General features: G+C 38.5%; 1 protein-coding gene across 1 annotated transcript in view; it reads right to left on the bottom strand.

The window, feature by feature from the left end:
* Positions 1 to 20899, bottom strand: part of ITPR2 (inositol 1,4,5-trisphosphate receptor type 2) — a 474341-nt gene that overhangs the window by 248621 nt on the left and 204821 nt on the right. The window contains exons 27-32 of the mRNA XM_040642268.1: positions 15706 to 15795; positions 15464 to 15589; positions 12174 to 12296; positions 11337 to 11537; positions 9140 to 9391; positions 6119 to 6244 (exon numbers count right to left, since the gene is read on the bottom strand). Coding sequence (XP_040498202.1) covers positions 6119 to 6244; positions 9140 to 9391; positions 11337 to 11537; positions 12174 to 12296; positions 15464 to 15589; positions 15706 to 15795 — 918 coding nt within the window. The remainder of the gene's footprint in view (positions 1 to 6118; positions 6245 to 9139; positions 9392 to 11336; positions 11538 to 12173; positions 12297 to 15463; positions 15590 to 15705; positions 15796 to 20899) is intronic.

Consider the following 20899-nt stretch of genomic DNA (forward strand, 5'->3'; position numbering starts at 1 on the left):
ACATGTCACGTGAGGATAAGTTCTATGAAGAAAAATGAAGCAAGTGAAGGGGGAGCAGAGGGAAGAAGCTGCTACACACAGGGTGGTAAGTGAAGGCCTCCTTGAAGACTTCAGAGCAGGACCATGAAAGAAGTCTTGAGGATACCTGGAGGACCGGTGCACCCCAGGCAGCTGCAAAGGTACTGAGATGGGAGTGAGTTTGGCATATTTGAGGAGCAGCAAGATGGCCATTAGATGGAACAGAGACCAGCTAGGGGAAATTAAGTGGACATGGGGAAGGGGAGGGGTGACCAGAGGAGAGGCCGAATCATGCAGATGTTTTACTCTGGGAGTAATCAGAGGAGTGAACTGAGCCATCACTCTTCTTCTTCCTCTTCTTTTGAATCATGATGGCTGCTGTACAGATGAAGAATAGAGAATAGATGAAGAAGGGCAGCAAGTGTGAAAGCAGGGAAACAGGCTATGAGGCTACTGCAATGATTCAGATGAGAGTTAATGGTAACTTGGAACAGGTGGTAGTAATGGAAGTGTTCAGAAGTAGTCAGATTTTTAATATTTTAAGGTTAAAGTCTGTAGAATTTGCTTAAGGAATGGATTTAGAGTGTAAGGAAACGAAGTCTACAGACAACACCAAGACTTTTTGCTTCAATGCCCGGATTGAACAATGGAATTGTCATTTACTGAGATGCCAAAGACTTGAGAAGGAATTCATTTTTAGTGGGATATAGGAGTAAATGGGAAGCTTGAAGTTAGATAGCCAAGTAGAGATACCCTACAGGCAGTTAGATATGTGAGAATGGACATCAGGAGAAGGATCCAAGCTTCAATAAGTCTGGTATTAAAGACAGAAGAGTATTGAGATCAGCAAGCAAGCAACTGTAGACAGAGGGGAGTAAGTCTAAGGTTTAAGTCTGGCACAGTCCAATATTGAGAATCTAGAAAGATTTGGAGGAAAGAGTAAAGGAACTTAAGAAAGCGGGTGCCTGGGTGGCTCAGTCGTTAAAGCGTCTGCCTTCGGTTTGGGGTATGATCCTGGAGTCCTGGGATTGAGCCCCACATCAGGCTCCCTGCTCCTCTGGGAGCCTGCTTTTTCCTCTCCCACTCCCCCTGCTTGTGTTCCTTCTCTCGCTGGCTGTCTCTCTCTCTGTCAAATAAATAAATAAAATCTTAAAAAAAAAAAAAAGGAACTTAAGAAAGTAGACAATGAGGAGGGAGGCAAGCAGAATGGAAATATCCTGGGGGCCAAGTGAAGAAGTGTTTCAGGAAGGAATTGTTCAACTATGACAAATGCTATTAATGATTTAAAGAGCAGAAAGTAGGATGCAGCATAGGGATCAACCATCAATCAAGACTAGCCAAACAAGTATTCATTACATGTGGACACCACCTTATAACTTGGCCCGAAAGTTGAGGAGAAAAACAGAATTACAACTGAGGGAGAGGGGCCAAACAAAAGCTAATGTTTATAGAGTACTTTATACTCTTTGCTTACCTGCAATGCTAACTAATATAAAAAGAACCCTTTAAAATAAGATGTTTCAATGGATCATTCAACTTAAGAAAGTCAAGAAAACTCTAGAATCAAATGATCAACCAAAGAAAATTTCAATTCCATCAAATTAAAGAACTTGGAAAGTGTGGTTCAAAGTACATATAAATTTTACCTTTACTCCTATTTCTGACCTAAGCTACGTAAAGGGAGAGAGTGGCTCAAACAAGTGATCTATTTGAAAATAAAATACTCTGAGTTGTCTTGCTAAGCAGTGACTGACACGGCAATGACATGGCACTACGTTAGTATACCTCCGCATTATTTCTTGGTCTACTTTCATTCTGCCAATACATCACGTAGGGTACCACTGGTCATCAGAGAACCTTGAAATTGATAGCAAACTTGGAAACTTCTTCAAAAGGAAAAATAGAGTCTGAAGCTAACATTGACCACAGTCTACCCCCTGTTCAGGTGCTTTCTAATAATGATTCAAATTTGAAATAACAATCAGTTGCAAAAGCAAAGGAAAGCATTTCTGCCCCACAAACACCAATTTTAGCCACAATGGAACACAGACCATAAGTGAGTTGCTGTTAAATGCTCTGAAAGACAGTGGAACAACTTTTCATGAGTCTAATGCCTCTGCTGCCTGCCTAAATCGGGTGCATTTACAGAACACGGATACTGGCAGGAAATCAGAATGGAATTAAGTGTGTGAAACCTAGCACCAATTTATTAAAAACAGTCTCTCAGAAAGAGTTTCTTCTATGGGTCTTAGCAAGATAAAAGACGAGGGGGTACTAACAGGAATATGAAAGATACTAATTAAGACTCTTTAGAGAGCTTTACCCAAGAACAAACAAGAAGAACCTGGTAGAAATGACTCCAGAGCAACATGAAGAGAAAGATGGAAGATGGTATTAATGCCACTACATATTAATATTTCTTTTGCCTTTTAAGTAAGATTGTTCTCCAAACTTCTACTAAAATAATCATCTGCCTTGTGCTGGCCGGACCCCACCTGAAACACTGGGTTCTATCCCAAATGCCATACTTCTTTTTTTTTTTTTTTTTAAGATTTTATTTATTTATTCGACAGAGACAGAGACAGCCAGCGAGAGAGGGAACACAAGCAGGGGGAGTGGGAGAGGAAGAAGCAGGCTCATAGTGGAAGAGCCTGATGTGGGGCCCGATCCCAGAACACTAAGATCACGCCCTGAGCCGAAGGCAGACGCTTAACCGCTGTGCCACCCAGGCGCCCCTCAAATGCCATACTTCTAAAACACTGACATATTAGAGAGAACCCAAAAGCGTACTGAAAACAGGAAGGAGCCCAGAACAAATCTGAGAAGCTGTTACAGAAAAAGCACCGGGTTAGATTTCCCAGCTCTGCTTCTGGCTAGGCAAGTCTCCCTATGCTGGCAAAGTAATCTCTCTGAAACCCAGGAGCAAAATTATGAGGTCAACCTAGATGATCTTAAGTTTTTTAAATTGTATGACTTTATTACTTGAAAGTAGATCACCAGCAAGGAGAATATGTTACTTATGGTAAATACCTACATCTTCGCTGAACTGAATCATTCTATGTTGCTACAGAAGGAAGAGAGAGGCAAAAATTATAATACAAAACAATTTGGCTCAATATTAAGAGCTTTTCACAATTCAAGTTATGTAATAATGAAACCAGTTGTCTCAAAAAAGAGTGAGATCACTCTTACTGGAAATATACAGGCCAGTGCTGAAGAGTGTGAGCTATATAGGACTGCCAGTCTCTTCCAACCTTAAGATCCTACGATTCTTTAGGTCCAATTTGCCATATATCTTGCCTCCAGATTACCTTCACCATTTCTCACTGATGTAAATCAGCTGCCCCAGGACTTCATCACTTCATGGGAACATCTGTATTTAGCCCATCTCTATGTCAAGTCATTACTGCGCATGTCCAATTTCACAGACATGGTTTCTGGCTCTTGCCTGTACTGGCTGGTCCTCCTTTTGGTTATCCTCAACATTATGATTTGATAGAGGTACTGAGGAAGCTTATTGAAATTGCTTTAAAGGCTACATATAACCATGTAATAATACCAGTGATGTTACCATGATGGGGACGAAACAGATGATATTACCAGCTCTCTGAGTTAAGTGCCACACATGTGCTTTATATGCATTATCTCATTGAAGCCTCCTAGTAACCCTATGAGGAATGTGTTATCGTATCCATTTTACAAGTAAGGAAACTGAGTCAGAGGGGTAAGTACGTTGCTCAAGGTAACTGAGCTAGGAAGAGGCAGAATCTGGACTTGAACTCTGGTCTGGCTAATGCCTCTGAAGTACCTACTCTTAAACTACTACATTCTACTGCAGTGGTTCCCAAAGTGTGGTCCCTGGACCAGCAGCTTCAGCATCACCTGGGAACGTGTTAAAAATGCAAAGACTCACATCTGCTGAATCAGAAACTCTGGGGTGGGGCTCAGCACTCTGTGCTTTAACAAACCCTCCAGATAATTCTGATGCTTACTGAAGTTTGAGAACTATTGATCTACTCAACTGAAAATTTGCCTAGGAAGCCACATTCTACTTATTTAAACAATTTGTTGTATTTGAATTTGAGTGTGCGGTGGCTCCGTAATCTCTCTTCAAGGGCAGAAAGACAGCCCAGTACGGAAAAGCCAGGTGTCCCTCCCTGAAATAGGAAGGGTAAGTCTTTGTCATTCTTGGTGAGGGGATAAGAGAGCTGCTGTTTTAAAATATAAATAAGAGGGAAACCAGAAGAAAAGAAAAAAATGCTTTTTACAGTTTAGCGAAGCTGTTGTGGTTAGACATAATGAGTGAACAGATTAAAAGATCTCAAAATTCCCTTCAAGCCTTTATATAATAGATAACATTAAATGTCTACTTAATTAAAATAGTTAAAATAAAAACCCTTTCTGGCATGCATGCTTTTTTTTTTAACAAAAAATAGTACATACATTTTAGTTTTATAAATACATCAACAGCAAGGGTGTTTCCCAAGGTGGCATAACCAATGGCAGTTACCATCAGCTTTCTTTGGTTTAAAAAAATAAAACTCCTTTTAGCTTTGCAGCTCATGCTGCCTAGAATGTGACCTTAGTCTTTTCAAGCTTATCTTTAGTCCATAGCGCTGTGCAACTCTGCAAATCAGTCTATAATCTCTTCAATATCTTCCTGCACGCACAATTTTAAAGCTCAGTCATCGGCATATAACCCATCCTTTACTTCAAGGTCTCTAGAGATCCTTGTAGCCCATCAGATACAAGGGTTCACAAGGACATGGGGGTCAATATGAGTGGTATGAAAATCATGTGTAAAACAAGATGATTTCTCCACAGGTGCTGGTCTTGCTGCAAAAGATAATGAGTGGCTTTTTATTCTATAGAAATGAAGTAAACTAGGAACTGCCTTACTCCACGCATGCTTGAACATAGTGGAGTTGGCTCATATTACACCACATCAAAGGTAAAATAAGCACATTTCACCTGCAAAGCCCTGATGTCTGAGTCCGAGTCAATGTTTTATTATATTCCCCTTGTCTTCCTTCCTTCTAGTAAGGGTTGTAAGGAGGCAGTTAGCAGGTGGATAATCATCAGCATCCATTCTTATAAAACAGTGGAAATATGGACCTCACTAACCTCCCTCTCCTCCAAATACATCTAAATAAGGCCTGTGTAAAGCTACCAGCACTCAGGAATGTCGAGAGTCCAAAAAACTGAGAGCCCACCATAAGTCATCACTAGTCTAAGGATTATCTATACACCATCTTCTATTAGTGAAACTCTTATTTGAACATTCTATCCCATCACTTCAATGGGAAAACTAAAGATCAAAAAAACTAAAATAATAGACCCTCTGTGTTATGACAATTCAACACGCCAAAAGGCGGGCGGCTAAGATATACTAACTAAAATTAAGTGCTATCTATAAAGAAGATTCCTTTCTTCCTTTCTTCATTCATTCATTTATTCACTTACTCAATATTCTGGACAATATCTAGAAAATGCCAACCGGCTCCACATTTCCTCTCCAATCTCCCGCAAAAGGCAAAACAGGAGGAAATGGACTCAGTAAAAAGCAGGACCTATTGTGAGTGACGAATCAAACCAGGTGATTCGATTACTGGAGCACTCTCCCAAAGAAAACTCTGGCTAGGCAACACTGAGCAATGCTAAGCCCTGGGTAGTCTGGTCAAGTACCTATCTGTCTGAAAGCAGTGGTCAAGGCCTCCTGAGATCTCCTCCATCTATGGTTTGTAATTGGATCATGATAAGAGGCTGAATACAAACTGACCTCTGTCAATGTCTTCCCCAACCCATGTAAAGAAGCCACTAAAATTCCACTTAATAACAAACCAATACAGCCAGTGGTAAAAGTAGAAATGGACACTTTGTTTCTATACACACTATATTGGGTATTTTGTGTTTATGAACTCATTAAATCTCACAATCTTGTGAAATGCGTGCACAACTTTTTGAATGTAATGGATTACATCCAAAGTTGGAGGGTTTAATTCCAAATTTTCATCCAGACCCTTGATCCTGTTTAGTCAAAATATGTATCAACAACCTAACTAAGCATGAAGTAGTGTTTAACGGTGAAAGCGTAACTCACCCTGGCCATGTCCACCAAGAAGTTCTCAAATAATTTCCAGATGTGGTTACTTGTGTAGATTTCTTTCATTTCCACTTCAGTGTCCACATAACAGTGATTAACAAAGTTCACATAAGCAATTTTAACCTGCACAAGTTTCAAATACAAAAGATAGTGAGTTTTCTTCATTGTTCATTTAAAAATATCAAATATGAAAAGTTAAATAAAATCTGGGTTAGTTACTATCATGGATTACAGCACGTTTTATGTCTACCTAGAAAGCATTCCCATTTCCCTTCTCTTATAAAAACCCTCCAGGCCCTGACCTAGTAGCCCATTCCCCTGCACCCAGTGACTGGAATGTGCAAGTACACCCAACTGAAACCAAGTCTATCCTAGTTGAGACACCGAGAGTCAAATGTGCTCCCTTTCCCTATCTTCCTTCCTCTCCATCTCCCTCCCCTTCTCTCTCCATCTCTGTCTCTGACATTCTGTCATTCTCTCTCCTGTCTCTGTCATTCTCTCTCTCACACTCTCTCTGTCATTCTCTCACTCACTCGCTCATGACTACAGTGGAACAAGGTAAACCTGAACTCCAAGAAGCCATCTTCTGCAGGCACATGCAGGTACGCTCAGAAGAGAATGAGGCAAAACCACAAAGGAAAAGGGATGGAAAGAATTCTGACATTGTTTGAACCTCTTGATGCATCAGAACAACTATCCTTCAAATTCCCAAATACTGGGGCCAATAAAATCCCCTTTTTTTTTAAATTTAAGCAGTTTAAGTTAGGTTTCTGTAGTTTGTAACCAAGAGAGTTCTAATATAACGTTTAAATCTGTTGATTAAATAATACTTTATTGCCATTCAGAAATATTTAAGTTACTATTCTGAGAAGAAACAGGCTCATGGTTTACAAAAAAAAAAAATTATATTATTTTAAGATGTAGTAACATTCCTTCTCATAATTAGCAAAATTCTTCATAAAGGACTGAGATGAGTCTCACCAACACAGAGTATTTCTAAAGTGTGGAGGGCAATAGTGTTTCTTCTCTTTTCTTTCTTTCTTTCTTTCTTTCTTTCTTTCTTTCTTTCTTTTCTTTTCTTTTCTTTTCTTTTCTTTTCTTTCTTTTTTAATGAAAATGTGATGAAGGGCGTCTGGGTGGCTCTGCAGGTTAAGCATCTGACTCTTGATTTCAACTCAGGTCATGATTTCAGGGTCGTGAGATGGAACCCCACGTCGGGCTCTGTGCTTGGCGTGGAGTCTGCTTGAGATTCTCTCTCTCCCTTTCCCTCTGCACCCACCCCCCACCAACTCACACCTGCACTCTCTCTCTCTCTAAATGAATAAATAAATAAAATGAGTAAATAAATAAATAATGTGATGAGTGCTATAAATCACCCCAAATGCATAGACAGACAAAATCATGTAAATAATTTCAAGGATTCATAGAATCCAAGTTAGAACCATAAGGAATACAGGGACAGCTTTCATGCCCTAGTGCTTCTCTCTACTTGACTAAGGCCAAAAAGTAGACAGGGTGCCTGTATCAAGAACTGATCATAGGGCAGGGAGACATCAGAGCCATTCAGTGCATCATCATAATCATCTTGACAGCAGCTTATAGTTATTGTTTGCTACATACCAAACACCTGCAGCATTTTGTACATAATACCTTACTCAGTTCCATCTTCCAGCAATCCTCTCAGATACATACCACCATTGTTTCACTTTAGAATTGTGGAAATTGAAGATCAGAAAAGTTAAGGAACCTGCTGGAATCAGTCACACAGCTAGAAGTAATGGATCCAGGATTCTGACCCATTCTTTAATTCATTCGTTCATTCATTCAAAACATATTTATTAAGTATAGTCTTGGGCTCAGGTAATAGAATGGTAAATAGAAACAACCTAGCTGCTACTCTTATCATGTTAATAATCTTTATTAACAAAATTCAAATGCCAAATTTCAAATTGTAGACTCTTATAACTCTACTATGGGAGGCCAGGGAAGTGTTCCTTAAAGAATTAGTGCTTGAATCAACACATGAAGGATGAAGAGGAGTGAAGTAGGTGAACACAAGGGGTCAGAGTGCTGTGGTCAGGAAGAACAGCATGTGGAAAGAAGCACTGTCAGAATCAGGACCTCAAACAGAGACCAAACCCGGGAATTTCATCACTTCACTATGCTGTCTTTCTTGGCCATCTCATTTCAAGCCAATCAAAGCAGGAAGTACCCTTGCTATGAAGTGTCAATAATTCCACAAAATTTCACAAAAAGATACTAGTAAGTCCATCACTACATAGGACTACTGGGAAATTAGGGAAGTTAACTTAACCTGACACCTTTTTAAGTTACTATGATTTAAAATGTTTGGATTTATATCCTATTTGATGCACCACACATTGATGAACTTTACAACAATACACCACAACAGTAGAAAAGAAAGAAATTATTGCAATGTACATTCCTGGAAGCCTCATTAATCCTGTTGGCAGACAACCAGTTTTTAATGAGTTTTTCCCCTATTATCAGGGCCAAACAAGGACAGAGGGTAAAAAAAAAATGATGTGTGAATAACGCAAAATGCAGGTCTGCATTTCCAAGAATGCATTTATTCCGTAAAGCAAGGCAAACCTACAGAGTCTAACAGATGATACTGCTGCACCATCCTAGCCTCGCCTATCAGTGATCGTGAATTATTTATGAAGCATCCATTGCATGTGCAAGCACATACCAGAGGTAACAAGTAAAAATCTCGGTTTTATCACATCGCCACACTTAGAATTTAAGAGACTCCTATAGTAGCTTCCAGTAAACCAACAGTGGCTCTACTTTGAAAAAGTTTATCTTCTTTCAAACTTCTTGTAGAACTACAAAAAGGAAACTTCTTATGCTCTTTTAAATGTTCCTAATTATATAGCTAAGTACAATTTCTTGACTAAATGCGTTATCTCGTTATAAATGGGATGGGGATTTCCAGCCCTTATGCACTTTACATTAATAATAATTCCACGGCTGCTCAGCCTTTGCCAGGCTTACCTCAGGGATGCAGTCGTCATGGGTCACCACCCTCACTATGTCGTCCAAGGGCAGAAGGGAATTGCACTTGATTTCAGTGTAGACATTTTTCCCCTCTGTGCATGCTGCCAGCAATTCCACCAGGGTGATGTGGTAGACTAAGGGACCACTCTCATCCCCTCGGTCTCTCTCTGAACACATCATATGGAGAAGGATGGGAAATGATGCTCTATCATTGTAAAATATCAGCACATCTTCACCCCCATTTATCAACTGAAATGATAATAAGAGAGTCTACATAGCAGTCCAAATGTTCATCCTTGCAGCTATTGCCAAAGGTTTGGTCTATCTGGAAACACATGCATCTCTTTGTAAAAACACAGATAATATTGCAAAAACAGAACTATACCAAAGCAGGGCAGTAAAAAGATTCTCGTCAGGTGCCAAGTGATTATTTATGAATACCTTCAAAAGCAGCCAGGGAGACAGGGGAGAGGTAGATGGGGGCAGGAATTAAATGGCATAGATGATAATCATTCCCCAGTGAGTTATTCCCTTAAATTAAACCTGCAAAATACAAGCTGCTTTCCTCTACTTTAAATGGAAGATGCCATTGCCAAGACATACGAAATCTCCCAAGTCTAATTTTACTAAAGCAGAATAAAACATCCCAACCCCCTTCCATAGTAGCAGAATAAAAAAGCATGTACTTTGAGCCAAGTGCAACTCTATAAGAATCTGGAAATTCCATGTGTCAGGGGCACCAGAAGGGAATGGAGGTGAAAGTGGAGATGAGAGAAATGGAGGAAAAAAAGACTTAAAAAGAGAGAGAAACAAAGAAATGAATAAGCAGGGGCTTTTAGGATATACATTTTCCTTCCTGCTTTGTTTATACAATTTTAGTAGAGAATTCCAGCAGGTGGTAATTTTATTGCTCAAACTCCATAATATCTTATTGTCTATTATCAGTACCAATTTTCTAACCCCAATGGGAGATATTTTGGGGATATATTTTTTCTCCATTTTAATTAAATTGATAACAGATTTAAATCAATAAGACAACTGGCTTGCTTTGAACGTTTCATTGAAAGAAAATGTATATGTATCAAAATATGCATTATATGTCAACACAATATAATATTACAAACACTTCTTTACACATAAAAACACTTCCCCTAATAGGTATCCTAAAACTTTGCTAATTTTTATTTGCTGCTTTCCCATTTTAATTGTTTCCTTGATGGTCATGATGCAAAATCAAATTAGTTCCCACATTTCTAGGCAATGAAGAACAATTATGAATTTAAATGTAGATAAGAAAAAGGTAAATTTTTATAAGTTTAAAATGTTCTTTAAAATGCTTAATAATTTACATTAAAAATTCAAGGCTTTAAGCTGAATTAATTTTAAGATTTCTTAAAATCTTAAGGGCAGGAGGGACTCAATTATATCAATATAGAAGTTCCCCTCCCCTCATTCCCAAATTGAAAGTATGTAATTATGAAAATCCCCTCATATCAATCTAATCTATTACATAAGTGTGTTTGGTAGCCACGGTTGAAAGGTGCCTTAATCCATAGAGGCCTTTAGAGAACCATTAGGTCACAGAGCAATGATTTACCTAAATGGGCTCAATTTCTCCAAAGCACCACTTGGTTCCTGGTGAGTAACTTACTCATTGCATAAATCTCGCTCAATGTCAAACACCACAATGAAGAGAGCAAAATAAATGAGGTACTTCAACCATCTGTGTTTCTTAAATTTTCAACTTAAGTTTCCACATATCGTAAATGACTGATGGATAGTTTCTATTAATTAACTTAATTCCCTTCAAACCCTTCTGCAAATAGTACCAAGGAATACTGATTCTTTCTTTCAGGAATAGAGCAAAAAAGGCAATGGGAAAACAGAGTTCCAACCATCTTTGTTACAGATTGAAAATTTAAAAATATAAAATGTGTCACTTTTATTCTCATAACATGTCACAGAATTGTACTATTTAAAATACACAAATTCATTAAGGATCAAAAGGAAAAATAAACTCAATGGCACCTTACTTCACTAGATTTAAAGAAAATACACTTGTTGCTTAAGTCATCAGGACGACATGATCCTCCACACCTCTGTTGTGGGGGCTTTTTACACTAGCGTTAACAGAGAACACGTACTGGAGCACAATATTTGTGTGAGGCTGTTAAAATGCAGACTGAGAGCATACCTCTGTCATTACCATATCCTGGCATTTCTTCACATATTTCCCATCTGCTTTTACAATCGTTTGCAAAAACCTCAGGTACTCCACGTGGCGGCCGTGCGTTTCGATGCAGTGCACAAAGTGCTGCACGACCCTCTCGCTGATCTCATTGCAGAGATGGTAGTTGTTCATGAAGATGTGCCGCATGGTCTCTGCTTCCAGGAGCTAACCAGACAGGAATGTGCCCTCGTAATTCTGACAAGATCGATTTTCTGTTTTACAGTACTCAGACGAATTTCCCTGCTTGTGATCAGTTTTATATTTTATGCAAAGCCATAGTGAGTTTCCTGGGCAAGGCTTCTACGAAATGCAATGAGATCATTGACCATTAAAAGCAAACTGAGCTCACAGAGGAATTTAGTTGGAAAAAGGAGTTGATTATCATAAAGGTCAACATGTTGGCAATGGGATTGTTGAGATTAATTATCTACTCCTCAAAGTTAGCTCTGCCCTAGTATCCACTGACATATGTTTCACAGAGTCACGGCTACCTTTGAGTTTTCCATAGTCATCTCACTCATGGCATTGCAGTTGTTCTTGGTTCTACTATATTTTTTCCTAACATTAAACTATATACACATAAAGGAAGTTGTCACTTGCAGGGAAAATTCATGTAATACTTCAAGTTTCTGTGAATGTTTCCTTAATGGAAAAAAAAACCATATTCACTTTTAGGGGAGAGAACCCCTACAAGGAAAAAAATAAGGTGGTATAGACTAATAAAATTGCATTCATCAATGCTGCTAAAACAAATCAGAAGGACAGTTCACTACCAATATTAGAAGTCACTAAAATACTTACACCGGGAGTTAAAAACAAATTCAGATGTTTATGAAGGAGAACTTGGTTCTGTGGATTTCCCCGACAGAAATTCTGCAGGAATGTGTGGGCCAGATTCATCACTTCGTTCATTTTTTCATCATTCTGTAAGTGAAAGAGTAGCGATGACACAGAGAAATGAATATACCATGATACCAAATATTATGAAAAAGTATTTTCTTTCCCACATGTACTCTTTTCCTCTCTGCTACTGTGTTATGCTCTCCCTCCTCTGTGCCCTTTCTGTTTCTACGCCTCCCCCTCAACCCCATTATCCCATTGTTACCACCACCATACCCACCATCTTCTAGCTGTTTCTCACCTTCTCTTTATTTCTCCTTCTATTACCTGTTCTGCTCTACTCTCTCCACCCCTCTTTGTTTCCATCTCTCTTTCTCCCCAACCTCTCTGCCTATCTACTGCATTCTCCCATCTGTCCACATCTTTCTCCCCTGCCTCTGTGCCCGCAGCCTCCATGCCCAGAGCTCATCTGCCCTGCCTTCCTCTCTCTCTGTTCCCTCCCTTCTCTGCTTCACCCCCATCCTTCCCATCCCTCTCTTCTCTGGGACTTGCTCTTTTTCCCAATATGTCCATGTATCTGAATCTTCCCGTTTCTTGTTTTCTCCTCTTTCCCCACCTTCTAGATTCTCCTCCTCCTCAAACTCTTCCCCTCCTGCTGCTTTTCCCAGCATCTGTCATCCTCATCCTCTTCCTTGTCCCTAGTCCCTTTCTTCTCTCCATTCACTTTTCCTCTATTCCCTGCCATTTCTCTCTCTATATATATATATTTCTGACCTCATCTCGACTCTACCCTCCCCCCTACTCTCGCCTTTTGCTATCTATTTATTTTTTGATTATGTTCAATTAGCCAACATATAGTACATCATTAGTTCTTGATGTAGTGTTCAACGATTCATTGTTGTGTATAATGCCCAGTGCTCATCACCACACATGCCCTCCTTAATACCCATCCTTTTGCTATTTATATTGTCTATTTTCACCTCTTTGTTTTCCTTTTCCTCTTTGCTTTCTGATCTTCTCTATTCCCCAATCTTTTTTGGTCCCCCTCTTTCTGAACACATGCACTCATAAGTTGCTTTCCTTATTCACTGTCATGTTCCAAAATCCCATAACATTATCATTCACTTATAGGAATCTCAATAAGAAATTCTAAGTCTCAAAATTCACAAAGAATGTAAAAGTTCTCTTCTTAATAGTGGTATTTCAACAATATCACTGAAACAATCTAAATTTTTCCTGGGTAGTTGATTATCCAATTTGTCATGTGGTCAAGTGTCAGAGATACAAAATAGACTCGTGTTTTGAACAGTAGTTTTAATAAATAATTAAATGTTTTCTGTTTTTTCTAAGAGTCTCTAGTTTGTGCCACCTATAACTGAAAAAAAAAATCAGCCCAAGATCATTAATAGACCCATTTCCTCATATTTAAAATAGGGATGATTTAAGTAGATGAGTAAATGAGACCAAAAACTTCATTCCTGCCTTAAAAATAGGGAATTTTAATTCAAAACCTACTAACACTTTCTTTTTCTTGTGTAATGCAGGGGTAGTTGAAAGACATCTATGAGACTTCAGCCACAGGAATACCCAATTACCACCGAGAAGGTGGCCAACACAGAAGAACAGCATGGCCGGTTCTACTGTATTTGACATTTCTTTGAAACCCTCCTCTTATTCTTTTTATTTCTGCACCATCCAGTTATTAAAACTGAGCAAATCTACAAAAATAATGTGATATTAAAATACTGAATGCTAAGTTATATTACTAGAAGAAGGAACTTGATCACGTGTCCGATGCCCATGTTACAATATCAAGGGTGAAATAATGTGGATAATAAATACTGAGGATTTAATACCTTTTGTTGCCTTTCAATAATTCTTTTATTGCATTCTGTGCCATAGAATGAATTATGCCACCTAAGGAAGGGTAGAATTGATAAGTTTACATGTTAAACAGTAAGCTGAATGGGGGAGCAATCCCATTCAAGGAGTGTAAGTCCAAGTGGGGAGAACATCTGCACCAGGAGAGGCCTGGCAGGGCAGGAGTTGATGGGAGAAGAAGAGGGCGTCCACCCTGGGGCTGTCAGAGCCTGAGTGAGGGGCAGAGGGTGTCCACATGAAGCAGGGGCCGCTGCAGTGATGGAAGATCAGCTATTTACCATATTAACAAACCGGTAACTATTTCAATACACACATATGTTCCTTGGCCTTGTCTATTTAGAGGGCCTACAAGGACAAAACCCCAAAAGTAATAAGTACACTTAGTTCTCAGAACTTTGCTTCTACACATCATTCTCCCCCAAATGGAACCGGGGCCATTTAAAGAAATGGCTGATTTCAGAGATAGAGAAAGAAAAAATCAAGGTGACCCTGGAACATCTTAACGTGTGAAAACCAAGGAATTACTCAAGAATGATGTGCATGTTAGAGGACAGAGAAGCTAGCTCAAAGGGGTGCCACTGGGCAGACTGAGGACCATCTGAGAATCAAAGAGCTAATTAGAGAAGCCTAACATAACCTAGGGAGTAAAATGAGCATCCACAAGTTTATAAGGATTAAAATAAATAAGTGAATCAATGGATTGGAAGTTTGATGAAGAATGGGATGTTTACTTAGTTTCAAAGAACCTCTCCACAAAATCCTCATTAATGACCAAGGGAAAATGAGTACTTCATAGTGGAGAATCCGGGCAGACACCACCTTAATCAAGTGATCAAAGTAAACACCATCAGTAATGGGATCAAAATCAAAATCATGTGCCTCCTGATAGGAAGTGGTGGGAAGAACTCAGCCTCACTTCTGTTATGTTCCTGCCGAAGACGCATAACTGAATCTAATCTAATCTAGCCGGCCCAACTGAAGGAACAGTCTTCAAAAGAGCTGGTCTGTCTTCAAAAGTGTCAATTTCCTAAGAGTTCCAGCACGAGGAGATAAACAGACATGACAACCAAACAGCACCTGTTTCTGAAGTGGACCTTTTTGTCAAACGGGACACAGTCGAAATGATGAGTGACCGGCGCCTGAGGACTAAGTGGCAGCAAAGTGTCATGACCTTTCCTGATCTGGAAGCTTGTCACGTGCCTTTAGAAAGAAGAGCATCCTTTTTGTGGGAACCACACACCAAAGGGCTCAGGGCTCATCAGATGGGTGACTCACTTCCAAGCAGTTCAGGGAAAAAAATCATTGTAACTTTTCTAGATATTTGAGATCATATCAAAATAAATTTTTTTAAAAAGTAACTAAGCACTAACCTTTTCATAGGGTATCTTCAGAAGGTCCAACACCACCGAATGAGCTCCCATGTTTTTCAGTAATCGTTGATGTTGATTCCGACACTTTTTATTCTGCACACAGAGTTTACTTAGTCGAATCAAAATCTTTAAAAAGAAGAAAGCATTAAATATAAGGAATATGACATGAAATGTAATACACAAGCAAAAGTTATTTGCCATGCAAATATGAACCCATATAAAGATATTTGACACGTGCTGACCTCCTTTACAATCCGGTAGTTATTGCTCTTATTGCTGTCAATCTGAGGTTTCCTTGTTCCATCCTGCACTGGACTTAAAATGCTTGATTCCTAAAATAAACGCAAGTATGTATTTTTATTTCATGCATAGCTTTGTAATAAATTTATTTATTTTGTAATAAATAATAAATATATTTAATAATTATTTTGTAATTTATTATTCAACTTAAATGTTCCCTTTGTACTTTTTTATCCCATAAAAAGTTCTTTGGCTTGAGGGAGTCATGGAAATTACCTTTTCCCCAATAACCACCAAATTACAAAATAGATGGTATTGCTAATAATTAATGAGTTAAGTTAAAAAGGAAAAGTTATTACATATAACATTATCAGTGTATTTCCTTATGTTAAATACACCAGACATATCATTGCTTTATAGAGCCAATAGCAGAAGGAATAGTAAAAATCCAGGGGATAAAATGTGTAATTTTATCATTGGGGATAAACTACAGGGGGAAAAAAAAAAGGTGAAGAAGCATATCATAACAGCTGAAAAAACATTTCAGGGATGGAAGGAAAGAACACTTTAACTCAAGAATTCTCTGCCAGGTTACCATGACATCCTTAAGAGTCACGACTTGGGGCCAGCCAAGCATGTACAGAACCATGAAAACGAAGAAAGGAAAATAAAATTTAAATTAAAAATAATATCTGAAATTACTAAATTAATAAAGCTTACTAAGAGGTCCTGAAATGCCAAATAGTTCACTGTAACAACCATTATCTGCAGCAGTACAATAAAAAACAAATATAGGGAGTGACATTTTAAATATCAATTCTTATAATCACTAAATAAAAATAAAACACATTATAAATAACTTAATACCTGAGCATTTATTAAGACTTAATACATGCCTGCTAACAGACAAAGGTGGGTGGACCTAAAAGAAACAGGATATGTGGTTCTTTCCACAAGAAAATTATAGTATAACTAAGAAAAGTGGGAGAAATATGAAAATAAAGATTTTAACTGAGCAGAATTCACTATTCAGAGAGAGAAAGGGAGAATAGCTCTATTTTTAGACAGCTTTATGAAAGAGGTCAAGTTGAAGCCAAGGTCTTAAAAGATGAAAACTATTTAAGTATGAGAGACACATGGAGGGAAGGGGGCACTTGTGAGGTGAAGAAGTCACTTTAGCCAAAGGTCCTGCAGAAAGAGCACACGTAATCGTGTACAGAGAATGGCAAGAAGAGCCGGTGCATGTTGCAGGAGAGAGGGCAATTAGTAGAGAGGGACCTGATTGCCTTCCTGATTTACAACATGTACAAAATGGCCCTGGGACGAATGTCAAGAGCAACTTGAGTCAAAAACACACTGAACTACTGACTATATTGATGGTGTTGGGTTCTCACAGTTAAAGGGGACCCCAATCTAAACTTAGGGAAAAGTAACAAAAATATGCAAAAAGCCAATCAATGTCATTTCAATTGTCTCAAGCTATTTCCATGACAAATCACAGAGTTAATACAAACCAAGAAAAACAAACAACTGTCCGTGCCAGTCAAAGAGTTCTGAGCAAAGGCTTCAAGTAGAAGAGTGACTTGACCAGGGCTGACCCATCACTCCTTAGTAAGCTTTGTATTTGTCTCTGCTTCTGTTCCAGGCAAATATTGCCCAAGAGAGAGGCTTCCAATCTGAACGCAATCTTAGCAAATAACCTCTCCTACCATTTTATGGAGCATATGAACATTTCCTCTTTTCCATCTGCCAATTCTAGTACCATCCACAAACTTACCTTCCCTGCTGTGTCTCAGAGGAAAGAAAAAAAAAAAAAAACTTTTGATGCATGGATTTTTCAAATTCAATCTCCCCTGCCTCCTTTCCCTGCTTCATCTGTTTCCTGTGCATGAGTAGTTTCTGTTGTCACTGATTCTTTCTCACCTCTTTAAAAATATGGCTGAGTTGAGGCTAACCAAGCATTTTTCAGTGAGACAGCCCATCCTCGGAAGCTGTCGTACATCTCAGGTTATGGTCCCACTAGATTTCTCAATAGAATACTCTCTACCACACTGTATTAAAATTGCTTTATGTGTCAACAACTCATAATCACCAAAATTTTCTTTAGCATTTGATTCTGTAGTTCACTATCACTTTCCTTAAACCCCATCCTCTTTGTTTTATCATGCTGTTGATAGTCTTCAAGACTACTTTCTACCTTTCTGACCACCTTGTCTCTTTCATTCAGCAGAACTGGAACTCCAAAAAGTAAAGACTATGAACACTCAAACATTCACACTGTTACTGTTGGAGTCCAGGGTTGTGCCATCTATCCATCCTAACAAATGCTGGGGCGGGGGGGAGGGACACAGTGCAACCTCCACTGCAGGTAAATAAGAGAGAAAAAAAAAATGTGAGAGATTGTCTGCAAGACAACAAACACTAAGTGAATCCTAAAAAGTTGTCGATGAAATGTGTAAAGCTACATAGGTAAGAGAAGCCAGTGCAGTAGAGGGAAGGAGTCCAAGTGCTGACACGAATGGAAACTATTTAGACGGAAAAAGACAGGGGGTCAGAGAATGAGACAAACAGAGTTCCTATCTGATAGCAAAAAATACTGATGAGAAGTAGAAATTGCAAAAGCTAGAAATATAATGAAATTTCCTTTTTTCTGATCACAAAGGTGGAGGCTGAAATTTAAAAAGGCCATGTTCATTTTTTTTCTGGAAGAAAAGAAATATTAAAGAAAACCAAGTTTGTACTACAAACCAGGATTAAGATATTACCAAGTCTAAAGATTGACAAAGCTCCCATAGTGGAAAGGAGATATTTCTGATATATGTTACCTTTAAAAAAAATCAGTTGAAAATACAGGCAAAGCTTTGGCAGATATATTTATGTCTATTTTTCAAACAATGACCTGAAGAAAATGCAACTGTCTTGTTTTAAGAAAAGTAATCTCAGGCAAAATGTACTACATTGCAAAAAGCTGTGCTCTATAGGTCAGCCCAGGGGAAGGTACAGACAATGCTAAACTCCATAAGTAGGGGAATTATGAAGAATAATTATTTTAATTTAAAATTGCCAACAGTCAACAAAAAGGGGCAGCACTGGAGAATTCAATAAGCAGCACCTTTTAATTTCAGAAAATAATTCAATGTAATTAAACGGAACAAAAATATTAAACCACAGAACATCTGGATGATTCCGAAGCAGATCAGGGGAATTTAAGAAATATATAAACTATGTAATTACAGTTAGGTTTTATTTTCTCATTTTCATGTCAAAATGCTCTAAGTAAAGGTGTTCCAAAAGTTTTCTTCCAGAAAGGGCAGAAATCGATTAGATTTTTTATATCCTATGTAACTTTGACCTTAGGACAGTGGCCAAATCTACAAAGCCCTGCCTTCATTCTAATGTCAAAATATTAGTAAGGTATAAAATGCAGAAGTGTAACTTATGCAGAGTCCCAGAGATGAGTAGGCTCAGAAAAAAATGTATAACACTGAGAACAGTGCCATGCATATAGCAGATACCCAAATTATCCTTTTGACAACAGTGTTGAAGAAAAAATATGGCACCCCAAAAGTATTTGCACTTTATTATAACTATTTCCTGTCATCTGGAAGAATTTGAACTTATTTCCTCTAATGGAATATGGGAAACTGCTTATATCAGTGATTTCATAGAGGCAGCTATATTTTTAATTGCATAGCATATACTGTAACATAAAGCAGTAGGTTCAGAAACAATATAGCAAAAATAGTCTAGAAAGGTCTAGATATTTCTAGAAGAGTTGAGAAATTGGATGGGTTGCAGAGCTCTAGGCAGAGACTCAAAGAGTGAATACCTAAATAAATACTGGTTCTGAATATAGCTACCCCTCAAAATTTATTTTGCATCAGTGAAGCAAACTCTTTTGTATCAATACCAAAAATCATATAAGGAAGTGATATTGTATGAACTATATGGTGAACTAAATATTGGCACCAGTTAATGGGAATCCGGCTTCTTAATTTAAACAAGGGCAATCCTGCTTAAAAAAACAAAACAAAAGACTTGCCAAACCCTACAATGTAGAACTGCCTACATCTGCAGCCGCATGATTCAAATAGCTCGGTGCATGTCTTCTCTTTGTCCCCACCCCAATGAAGTTAAAGGATGGCCTTCCTCAGCAACGTTGTCAAGTCAGCAAGTCTGCAAAGCATTCTGCTCACCATCTGTAACCCTAGCCTTTCCTTCCTGTGACCATTAATCAACTCAATTAGTGGCATCACTTACCAATCACCATCCTCCCAACTTCAGATGTCAAATGCCTTCCTTTTCCCTTCCCACCTTCTTCCAAAACATGAAAGAAAATCCAATAATCAGTCTTTTATATTTGATCCACTAATCAGACAGTTTAGCTGAAGCTCTTCATAACAAATGTCACCCCCTTTAGACAACTGAATGATAACCTCACTGTGGAATGATTTTTTTTTCTCCCTCCCATCTAAGAGTAACATCATATACCAGGCATTTAGGAAGATACCTAGAGAGTTGCAGAGCCCTAAAATCACCATAGATCTACTTATCTGACCTTGCATGTAAAGCTAATTTGGACAACTATGGGGTCATGGTTGATAGTTTCTGCTTCCCTGGTTGGCATCTAAGGCTGCTTGAAGATGTGGCCCAAGATCTACAATGTGCAGAAGAGGTGGTTTCCACCATTACTGGCAGATAACTTCCCTCCACACTTCCGTCAGCTCAAGCCCAAATACTTTCCCTTCCAGAGGGTAAAAACACATTCCTAACCTTATCCCAAACCTGTTTTCCTTTCCCTTTGTCCCAAGACAAATACAATATTGGTATTTTCTGACTCACCCGACATCATTTTAATTAGTATTTGATGATGTTTAATCAGATCTCCTAGAAAACATCCCAAATCTCCTCAACCATCTATATCTCTGACAAATAAGGTATCAAAAGAGGGTGTGTGCCACTAGAGTGCATTAGAGGGATATTAGGTCAACAGGGACTATATTGATGATGGGTATGTTCAATGTGAACTCATAGCTGTTTTCATAAAAATGCAACAGGAACCCATTACAGTAAAGCAATGTGTAATACTTTTTATACTACTTTATTCATATACTATAATATATAATACTTTTGTATGTAATCCTCACCAGTATTATGTGAAACACAGAAAAGACAGGCAAGCCTCTAGTCAGCAGG

The sequence above is a fragment of the Ursus maritimus genome, unplaced genomic scaffold, assembly GCF_017311325.1.
Source record: "Ursus maritimus isolate PB19 unplaced genomic scaffold, ASM1731132v1 scaffold_26, whole genome shotgun sequence".
NCBI classification, from domain to species: domain Eukaryota; kingdom Metazoa; phylum Chordata; class Mammalia; order Carnivora; family Ursidae; genus Ursus; species Ursus maritimus.